Below are 11,729 nucleotides of genomic sequence, written 5' to 3' on the forward strand. Positions count from 1 at the left end.
AGGATATTCAGCCCTCGGATAATAACCTTGAAAAACTATTTTCAGGAACTTACACATGAACATAAAGTCAGTGTCTGTTGAGCATAAAACCAAGGCGTTTCAACTGTAAGGTCTTAACCTTGACTGTTGAAACGCGTTCATTTTTGCCCAACACGCACTGCTTTTTTATGTTCATGTATATGTTCCTGAAATAAAAGATAAAAGTTTTCAAATCCATTCTCGGAGTGTTGGCTATCCACTCTTTTGCTTATTACCTGCATGCTCATATCAATGATCACCTGGTCCAGGAGTAGCATGCATGATCGGTGAGCTGGACTTTTACTTCAATTTTGTAAAAATAAAGGCTTTCACAACAAAACAGAAAAATTACAATATTACGGTACATAAACAATACATATCTATACATGATGACAACTGCTCTAATTTTTTATATGCTAACATCATTTTATTAAATTTTTTTACTCTTTAGTTTACTTTTAAGATTGCTTTTGAGCCTGATCGAAGTGAAAAATATTTCACCACGGCACTTTTAACATCTGTATTTTTAAAGCTGTATATAAGAGGGTTTAATAATGGGGGAGTCACAGTGTAAAAAATGGAGAAGACCTTGCCGATATTATTTGCATTTAAACCCGTGCTTGGTCTAAAGTAATTTCCGAGTGCGGTGGTTTAGAAGGTGATGACGACGGTTAGGTGGGACACACAGGTTGAAAACGCTTTGGATCTGCCATCTTTTGTGTGAATTCCTAGGATGGTGTGAAATATATACACATAAGACAATAGTATTACGAGAAAACAGACACTTCCTATTGAACGGGTCAATGCTATGACAATGTATTTTTTTATTTGAAAGTGGCCACATGTAAGTTTCAGAAGTGGGGGGATATCACAATAGAAATGATTGATGATGGCATTGGAACCACAAAGAGGAAAGACAAGTAAAGTGATGGTTATGGATGCAAGAAAACTACAAAAATAGGCTCCTAAAGCCAAGATCCAACACATTGTCTTGTTCATCATTTGGTGATAGAACAATGGTCGACATATTGCAACATAACGGTCGTATGCCATTGCTGACAGTAAAAGACTCTCCGAGGCCACGAAGAGGGAAAAGCAAAACATTTGTGTAGCACACACTATGGAGGGAATAGACCTTGTCTTGGAAGTAAAATCTGCCAACATCCGTGGTGTAATACTTGACGAGAAACACAAGTCTACGAAGGATAAATGGCTTAGAAAGAAATACATGGGGGAACGAAGATGGTGCATCATCCTTATCAGTATCATCATACAAAGGTTACATACAAAAGAGCACGCATAAATGATCAAAAATAGCACAAAAAGTGAGAATTGAATAAAGTGGTCTGTAGTTAACCCGATCATGTAAAATGTTACAATTGTGGTCTGATTCGTGATTTCCACCTTCATATTGTCCCTGAAAGAAAATGGTCAAGCAGATTAAAAAACGTATTGAGTGATAAAATGGATATTTCCAAAAACATTCATTAAATATCTGATCATAAAGGAGAAGACATTCTAAAACTATCACTTGCCATTTTCAAAACAACGATTTCATTGGTTGATAAAAGACAAAGGTTTATCAAGTACAACCTTTTTCTGTCAATTAAAAAATTCCAAGATTAGAAATAACCCACAATGCCATTTCTTAAGAGAAAAGCATCTGGCCCTTTATTAAAGGGAACTTGTCCCCCCGAAAATCACGGGTGAGGTAAGCCCACCGGCATCAGGGGCTTATCTACAGCATTCTGTAATGCTGTAGATAAGCCCCGGATGTATCCTAAAAGATGAGAAAAAGACAGTAGATTACACTCAACCAGGGGCGTTCCCACTGTTGGTCCGGGTCCGGCGCCTCCCATCTTCATTCCATGACGTCATCTTCTGGTCTTCGTGCTGCGGCTCCAGCGCAGGCGTACTTTGTCTGCCCTGTTGAGGGCAGAGCAAAGTACTGCAGTGCGCAGGCGCCGGGCCTCTCTGACCTTTCCCGGCACCTGCGCACTGCAGTACTTTGCTCTGCCCTCAACAGGATAGACAAAGTACGCCTGTGCAAAAGCCGCAGCATAAAGACCAGAAGAGGACGTCATCTGATGAAGATAGGAGGTGCCGGACCCGGACCAACATCGGGACCGCCCCTGGGTGAGTATATTCTAACCTCTTTTTCTCATCTTTCAGGATACATCGGGGGCTTATCTACAGCATTCCAGAATGCTGTAGATAAGCCCCTGATGTCGGTGGGCTTACCTCACCTGCGATTTTTGGGGTGACAGGTTCCCTTTAAATGCCAATATGCTATCAACCATTACTGCTTGCTGTGATGGGCATTATACAGTCTTAATGTTCTAAGTGTAAAGAACTCTTTCCTATTTAGAGGCTGAGATCTCTTTTCTTCTACACAAAATCAATGTCCCTAGTTCCCTTAGAGGTTCCTTGATAGGTCCAAATCTTTGTTTTAACCCAACATGTACTTCTATGTGGAAATGAGATCAAATCTGAGGCATCTTTTGTTCTAAACTGATTATGCCCAACTTTTCTAATCTCTTATTATAGGTGAATCTAGCATTGCACTGGGGTGGCAAAGGGCTCACCATTAGCATTGACTTGGTTGGGCCCACTGTTCAACTTTGCACAAATATCATATTACCCTATGTTAGGGCTAGCAGAATGCACAGAGTATAGGAACTTGGTGCATGTACTCTTGTACATTTGTCCTATAAATTAGGTAAATACATTATACGATTTCGTTATTAACTTTACTACCCAGCACTTTCTACTCCCCCATTGCAGACTCCGACTTGAAGATTTTATATAACACTTTTAATAAGATTTTCTCGCAAAATGGATACAGCATTTGGTCATGTATAAGTAAATCAACTATAACAATATCCAGAGTTTTTTTATTAATTTATATTTCTCTCTTACTAATATATCTATTGGAATTTTTTTCTTATTTCAAAAACTGTTGATAAACTATTACTAAGCATTGCAACTAATTTTTAAAAGTGCTAATTTATTACAGTTGCTGACAACCAATATGCCTGAACTTCCTGTTATAATGAAAAAGGGCTTAAAAGAGGATATTCAGCCCTCGGATAATAATCTTGAAAAACTATTTTCAGGAACTTACACATGAACATAAAGTCAGTGTCTGTTGAGCATAAAACCAAGGCGTTTCAACTGTAAGGTCTTAACCTTGACTGTTGAAACGCGTTCATTTTTGCCGAACACGCACTGCTTTTTTTATGTTCATGTATATGTTCCTGAAATAAAAGATAAAAGTTTTCAAATCCATTCTCGGAGTGTTGGATAGCCACTCTTTTGCTTATTACCTGCATGCTCATATCAACGATCACCTGGTCCAGGAGTAGCATGCATGATCGGTGAGCTGGACTTTTACTTCAATTTTGTAAAAATAAAGGCTTTCACAACAAAACAGAAAAAATACAATATTACGGTACATAAACAATACATATCTAAACATGATGACAACTGCTCTAATTTTTTATATGCTAACATCATTTTATTTAATTTTTTTACTCTTTAGTTTACTTTTAAGATTGCTTTTGAGCCTGATCGATGTGAAAAATATTTCACCACGGCACTTTTAACATCTGTATTTTTAAAGCTGTATATAAGAGGGTTTAATAATGGGGGAGTCACAGTGTAAAAAATGGAGAAGACCTTGCCGATATTATCGGCATTTAAACCAGTGCTTGGTCTAAAGTAATTTCCGAGTGCGGTGGTGTAGAAGGTGATGACGACGGTTAGGTGGGACACACAGGTTGAAAACGCTTTGGATCTGCCATCTTTTGTGTGAATTCCTAGGATGGTGTGTAATATATACACATAAGACAATAGTATTACGAGAAAACAGACACTTCCTATTGAACGGGTCAATGCTATGACAATGTATTTTTTTATTTGAGAGTGGCCACATGTAAGTTTCAGAAGTGGGGGGATATCACAATAGAAATGATTGATGATGGCATTGGAACCACAAAGAGGAAAGACAAGTAAAGTGATGGTTATGGATGCAAGAAAACTACAAAAATAGGCTCCTAAAGCCAAGATCCAACACATTGTCTTGTTCATCACTTTATGATAGAACAATGGTCGACATATTGCAACATAACGGTCGTATGCCATTGCTGACACTAAAAGACTCTCCGAGGCCGCGAAGAGGGAAAAGCAAAACATTTGTGTAGCACACGCTATGGAGGGAATAGACCTTGTCTTGGAAGTAAAATCTGCCAACATCCGTGGTGTAATACTTGACGAGAAACACAAGTCTACGAAGGATAAATGGCTTAGAAAGAAATACATGGGGGAACGAAGATGGTGCATCATCCTTATCAGTATCATCATACAAAGGTTACATACAAAAGAGCACGCATAAATGATCAAAAATAGCACAAAAAGTGAGAATTGAATAAAGTGGTCTGTAGTTAACCCGATCATGTAAAATGTTACAATTGTGGTCTGATTCGTGATTTCCACCTTCATATTGTCCCTGAAAGAAAATGGTCAAGCAGATTAAAAAACGTATTGAGTGATAAAATGGATATTTCCAAAAACAATCATTAAATATCTGATCATTAAGGAGAAGACATTCTAAAACTATCACTTGCCATTTTCAAAACAATGATTTCATTGGTTGATAAAAGACAAAGGTTTATCAAGTACAACCTTTTTCTATCAATTAAAAAATTCCAAGATTAGAAATAACCCACAATGCCATTTGTTAAGAGAAAAGCATCTGTCCCTTTATTAAATGCCGATATACCATCAACCATTACTCCCTGCTGTGATGGGCATTATACAGTCTGACTGCTCTAAGTGTAAAAAACTCTTTCATATTTAGAGGCTGGGATCTCTTTTCTTCCACACAAAATCAATGTCCCTTGGTCCCTTAGAGGTTCCTTGATGGGTCCAAATCTTTGTTTTGACCCCACATGTAATTCTATGTGGAAATGAGATCAAATCTGAAGCATCTTTTGTTCTAAACTGATTATGCCCAACTTTTCTAATCTCTTTTTATGGGTGAATCCAGCATTGGACTGGGGTGGCAAAGGGCTCACAATTAGCATTGACTTGGTTGGGCCCACTGTTCAGCTTTACACAAATATTATATTACCCTATGTTAGGGCTAGCGGAATGCATCGAGTATAGGAAGGAAACAACAAGGTGCGTTCGCAGCCCGGGGTCCACCGTACAGAGATATCTGCTGCAAAGTAATAGGCAGCACTTTATGGCAGTATAAGCGAACTCTGTTAGCTTCACAGAATCGCAAAGATATGAAAACGCTGTGCCCTGTTAACCTCACAGAGGATCACAGCTACCTAACTGAGGAAAGCAAAGAGTGGTCATGCAGACAGCATAGCACACAAACAACTCCTCACTGGAGGTGCCAGTATTCAAGGTGCTTATTTCAGCCAACCCTGACCACATGCAGACATGACCACCAAGTAGCAAAGCTCAATAGCATACTGTAGGTTGATACTAGCGCATGGCCGTGCGGCCATGCAAACCTTATATAGCTGCAGCAGACAAGTACCTTCCTAATGGTCCAATTGGAGCTGCTACAGGACCTGAGCATGTGACCCCCGACCTCCAATGAGAGGTCCTCCCGTGGGCATGCTCAGTGTGTGCAAAGCAGGACTTAGTCCCAGAAAAGCCTGCTCGCTGCTGACCAGTGCAGGCTACAAAAGCAGAGCCTGGAAAGGCAGCAGTAACCATTTGCACAGTATCAGGCTGAGCGAGACGCTGGGACCGACGTCTCCGCTGAGCAGGCTCCACTGCAGCTGATGCAGAATGGGAGACCGCAGCAGACATGGCTCGAGATTCCCCCTGTGCAGTGGCGGGAACTCGACCCCTAACACCCTATTTCCCAAATTTACTTCTGCTTCTAAATGAAAATAAACTGGGTAGTTTGTTGAATGAATGACGAGATCCTGATTTGGTCTATACACAGTAAATTAATGTATTGGCCAACTACTGCTCATGTTGAGGGTAAATGGTTCACTCTTGCAAAGGGGCCTACCGAATGATTCTCCTGTTCTCCTGTAGGCTAGTCCAAGCCTGGGTGAATCCCCTTTATAAATCCACCTTTGAACCTATTAACTTTCATATATCTTTTTTAAATTATGGATCCCAAAACGTAATCCAATATTCAAGAAGGGGCCTTAAGATGCATTTAAACTGAAAGATTATCATGAACAAGTGTTACTAAGAAGGCACATTTATCGATAATCTATCAATGTATACTAGCTGCAAATCACCCAATGAACAAGAATAATTAATTTGGTGAAATTATCTTTTGTGCGGCACAAAAGATCATCATTCTCATTAGCATATCATACTGTGTAAACAGGACTTATACTGCCAAGAACAATGGCAGCCAATGCACACTGAGCGATAATATTCAGTGCATTTCAGTCTTACCATTTGGCAGTCATTTAGTGCCACTGGTCAGTCCATGCAAACAGCCTACCATTGTTTTTGGCAACATAAGTCACTTTTACACAGGATGATGTGTTGCTGCGAATGACGATCTTTGCTTTTGCACTTTAATTTCTTAATTCAAATTGCTTTTGCAGCTGCTACTTGACATTGAGTACAGTTGCTTACTTGTTACCAAAATACCCGGTCATGGATGATCAGAGGCAGAAGAGGACCCTTGAGCAAGAACAGTGTATTGGCCCTTTGAAGTCCAATAATGTGTCTGTGACAGACGCTGTTTCTTGCTTTGGAGGTGAAAGCAAGCAATTTTTCCTCTTGAACCCCTGTGTGGCTGCACAAGTTGCACAAATGGTATGTCCGTTCCTGACCAAGGACATATTATCTTAAAAAAAAACCTTATAGATCACAGCGTATTAAACATTATGCATTGCATATTCTATGTGAGTTGCAATAAAACTAGAAGTAACCTAACAATTTGAATGAATCCTAGCAGAAAATGATCCACACCAAAGTCATTTTAGCAAAAACATTTCTTCTGTATGGTCCTATCATTGTTTACGAATTCACTAAAAGATTTCTAATCGACTGCCACACACCAATATTAAAAAAATAATAATAATAATGAAATAAATTCCAACAGTTTTGTTTTTTCCTTTTTTATATATTAGTCTCATTTTAGATAAACTTATTTCTATTCAAGATTTTCAATAAAATGCTTTAATAAAGAGGTTGAATGGTTGTCACTCACCTGTTCTGGCACAAGTGCTGGACCTGCCTCCTTTCTTCTGTGGCTGCTTCTTTGCTGTTGTCTACAAAAAATGCCCCAAGTAATCCAGTGAACTCCTCTCACATTATCACACTAAGCCTTTTAAAGTCAGCTTTAGCAATGGTCAGGTGCTTGGGAACTGGGTAGAATTGTTTCAGTTGACTCAAATTGGTCAGGGGTTTGCTACTCCTTCATTTGGTTCAGCTTCAATCAGCTGTTTGTCATCTCAGCTTCTCCTGTCTTCCATGCTACAACCTGACATTTACAAGCTCCGTCCTGTATACTTAGGTGTTGTCCACAACAACCTCTCAGGAAGTTAACAGCTTCTGACAACTTTTCACACCCGGCCTCTGCAATCAAGTTAACCTATCTCTTCAAGCAAATCTCCAGTTTGCCTATTCTTTAGTGCATTACTGTGATTAATCGTCACCTTGCTGGAAGACACCAGACTGCATTTTCTTCTCTGTTACATCAATTTTATTAGTAACATAGTAACATAGTTAGTAAGGCCGAAAAAAGACATTTGTCCATCCAGTTCAGCCTATATTCCATCATAATAAATCCCCAGATCTACGTCCTTCTACAGAACCTAATAATTGTATGATACAATATTGTTCTGCTCCAGGAAGACATCCAGGCCTCTCTTGAACCCCTCGACTGAGTTCGCCATCACCACCTCCTCAGGCAAGCAATTCCAGATTCTCACTGCCCTAACAGTAAAGAATCCTCTTCTATGTTGGTGGAAAAACCTTCTCTCCTCCAGACGCAAAGAATGCCCCCTTGTGCCCGTCACCTTCCTTGGTATAAACAGATCCTCAGCGAGATATTTGTATTGTCCCCTTATATACTTATACATGGTTATTAGATCGCCCCTCAGTCGTCTTTTTTCTAGACTAAATAATCCTAATTTCGCTAATCTATCTGGGTATTGTAGTTCTCCCATCCCCTTTATTAATTTTGTTGCCCTCCTTTGTACTCTCTCTAGTTCCATTATATCCTTCCTGAGCACCGGTGCCCGGAACTGGACACAGTACTCCATGTGCGGTCTAACTAGGGATTTGTACAGAGGCAGTATAATGCTCTCATCATGTGTATCCAGACCTCTTTTAATGCACCCCATGATCCTGTTTGCCTTGACAGCTGCTGCCTGGCACTGGCTGCTCCAGGTAAGTTTATCATTAACCAGGATCCCCAAGTCCTTCTCCCTGTCAGATTTACCCAGTGGTTTCCCGTTCAGTGTGTAATGGTGATATTGATTCCTTCTTCCCATGTGTATAACCTTACATTTATCATTGTTAAACCTCATCTGCCACCTTTCAGCCCAAGTTTCCAACTTATCCAGATCCATCTGTAGCAGAATACTATCTTCTCTTGTATTAACTGCTTTACATAGTTTTGTATCATCTGCAAATATCGATATTTTACTGTGTAAACCTTCTACCAGATCATTAATGAATATGTTGAAGAGAACAGGTCCCAATACTGACCCCTGCGGTACCCCACTGGTCACAGCAACCCAGTTAGAGACTATACCATTTATAACCACCCTCTGCTTTCTATCACTAAGCCAGTTACTAACCCATTTACACACATTTTCCCCCAGGCCAAGCATTCTCATTTTGTGTACCAACCTCTTGTGCGGCACGGTATCAAACGCTTTGGAAAAATCGAGATATACCACGTCCAATGACTCACCGTGGTCCAGCCTATAGCTTACCTCTTCATAAAAACTGATTAGATTGGTTTGACAGGAGCGATTTCTCATAAACCCATGCTGATATGGAGTTACACAGTTATTCTCATTGAGATAATCCAGAATAACATCCCTCAGAAACCCTTCAAATATTTTACCAACAATAGAGGTTAGACTTACTGGCCTATAATTTCCAGGTTCACTTTTAGAGCCCTTTTTGAATATTGGCACCACATCTGCTATGCGCCAATCCTGCGGAACAGACCCTGTCGCTATAGAGTCCCTAAAAATAAGAAATAATGGTTTATCTATTACATTACTTAGTTCTCTTAGTACTCGTGGGTGTATGCCATCCGGACCCGGAGATTTATCTATTTTAATCTTATTTAGCCGGTTTCGCACCTCTTCTTGGGTTAGATTGGTGACCCTTAATATAGGGTTTTCATTGTTTCTTGGGATTTCACCTAGCATTTCATTTTCCACCGTGAATACCGTGGAGAAGAAGGTGTTTAATATGTTAGCTTTTTCCTCGTCATCTACAACCATTCTTTCCTCACTATTTTTTAAGGGGCCTACATTTTCAGTTTTTATTCTTTTACTATTGATATAGTTGAAGAACAGTTTGGGATTAGTTTTACTCTCCTTAGCAATGTGCTTCTCTGTTTCCTTTTTGGCAGCTTTAATTAGTTTTTTAGATAAAGTATTTTTCTCCCTATAGTTTTTTAGAGCTTCAATGGTGCCATCCTGCTTTAGTAGTGCAAATGCTTTCTTTTTACTGTTAATTGCCTGTCTTACTTCTTTGTTTAGCCACATTGGGTTTTTCCTATTTCTAGTCCTTTTATTCCCACAAGGTATAAACCGCTTACAGTGCCTATTTAGGATGTTCTTAAACATTTCCCATTTATTATCTGTATTCTTATTTCTGAGGATATTGTCCCAGTCTACCAGATTAAGGGCATCCCTAAGCTGGTCAAACTTTGCCTTCCTAAAGTTCAGTGTTTTTGTGACTCCCTGACAAGTCCCTCTAGTGAAAGACAGGTGAAACTGTACAATATTGTGGTCGCTATTTCCTAGATGCCTGACGACCTGCAGATTTGTTATTCTGTCAGGTCTATTAGATAGTATTAGGTCTAAAAGTGCTGCTCCTCTGGTTGGATTCTGCACCAATTGTGAAAGATAATTTTTCTTGGTTATTAGCAGAAACCTGTTGCCTTTATGGGTTTCACAGGTTTCTGTTTCCCAGTTAATATCCGGATAGTTAAAGTCCCCCATAACCAGGACCTCATTATGGGTTGCAGCTTCATCTATCTGCTTTAGAAGTAGACTTTCCTTGGTTTCTGTTATATTTGGGGGTTTGTAACAGACCCCAATGAGAATTTTGTTACCATTTTTCCCTCCATGAATTTCGACCCATATAGACTCGACATCCTCATTTCCTTCGCTAATATCCTCCCTTAAAGTGGACTTTAGACAAGACTTTACATATTACTCATTATCCTGATGGAAGATACTACACTGTGTGCACAATTGTTAGGCAGTATATATTTTTGATGATTAATTTTATTATTGGACAACTAAAGTGCGTTGGTCAATCTAAAAGGTTAATAAACTTGAAACCCAAAGATTTAAGAAAGTAAAAGTGAGGTTTTGTGTTTTTTGGGAGAATATCTGTGTGCAAAAATATTATGCAACTAAATGTAAACCATAAGTTTTCTGTCTCAATTGTTTATTTTCATCTATGTGAAAATAATGACCAAACCAAGTCAAAATGTGCAAAAATACATTTCTGTCATTTTAAATATATATATATATATATAACCATATATATACCAATATAGCCCTTCCTTTCATTAACAGTCATAAACTCCATCCATGGAGTCTTCAGTTTCTTAATCTGTTGATGATACATTTTTTAGGTAGCACCTACCAAAGCTGCTAAGATGCTGTTGAAAGGTGTTCCTTTTTCTGTAAATCACCTATTTAAAAAGGTCCCACAAGTTTTCAATAGGGTGTAGGACGGGTGAGTCAGGGGCCGTGTCACTATTCTTCCATCTTTAAGGCCATTACTGGCAGCTGCAATGGAACATATATAGCCAAAATAAATGTACTCTTGAGAGCTCTCAGTATTCTTGAGATTAATTATTATACTAACATTTTTCAAGAGCCGTGTCTCTTGAGATGATTGTGAAAAGATGAATTCGTTAAAAAAATGAATGAAATATGTGTTTCTTTCTCAATAAGTAGTACGACTCAATGAATAGGACTTCATAAAGTCATAGCAATAAACACTACATACAGTGGGTATGGAAAGTATTCAGACCCCTTTACATTTGTCACTCTGTTTCATTGCAGCCATTTGGTAAATTCAAAAAAGTTCATTTTTTCTCTTTAATATACACTCTGCACCCCATCTTGACTAAAAAAAAACAGAAATGTAGAAATGTTTGCAAATTTATTAAAAAAGAAAAACTGTCACATCACATGGTCATAAGTATTCAGACCCTTTGCTCAGTATTGAGTAGAAGCACTTTTTGAGCTAGTGCAGCCATGAGTCTTCTTGGGAATGATGCAACAAGTTTTTCACACCTGGATTTTGGGATCTTCTGCCATTCTTCCTTGCAGATCTTCTCCAGATCCATCAGGTTGGATGGTGAACGTTGGTGGACAGCCATTTTCAGATCTCTCCAGAGATGCTCAATTGGTTTAGGCCAGGGCTCTGGCTGGGCCGGTCAAGAATGGTCACAGAGTTGTTCTGAAGCCACTTCTTTGTTATTTTAGCTGTGTGCATAGGGTCAT

The 11,729-nt window shown here is 39.1% G+C and overlaps 1 protein-coding gene and 1 pseudogene across 1 annotated transcript; both read right to left on the reverse strand.

Annotated features, from left to right (window-relative positions):
* Nucleotides 1-465: 465 nt before the first annotated feature.
* On the reverse strand, nt 466-3,390 carry LOC138674653 (olfactory receptor 5G26-like; annotated as a pseudogene).
* Nucleotides 3,391-3,555: 165 nt separating this feature from the next.
* On the reverse strand, nt 3,556-10,937 carry LOC138674655 (olfactory receptor 5G26-like). The gene is made up of 2 exons (XM_069762469.1): nt 10,861-10,937; nt 3,556-4,525 (listed from the first exon to the last, which is right to left on the reverse strand). Exon 2 carries the CDS (start codon nt 4,516-4,518, stop codon nt 3,556-3,558), a length of 963 nt encoding a protein of 320 aa, XP_069618570.1. The 5' UTR covers nt 4,519-4,525; nt 10,861-10,937.
* Nucleotides 10,938-11,729: the final 792 nt, after the last annotated feature.

The sequence above is a fragment of the Ranitomeya imitator genome, chromosome 4, assembly GCF_032444005.1.
Source record: "Ranitomeya imitator isolate aRanImi1 chromosome 4, aRanImi1.pri, whole genome shotgun sequence".
Classification (NCBI taxonomy): Eukaryota; Metazoa; Chordata; class Amphibia; order Anura; family Dendrobatidae; genus Ranitomeya; species Ranitomeya imitator.

What these genes read in the sequence shown, in the direction of transcription:
- LOC138674655 (XM_069762469.1), bottom strand. Translation starts at nt 4,518, where the DNA reads ATGAAGGTGGAAATCACGAATCAGACCACAATTGTAACATTTTACATG.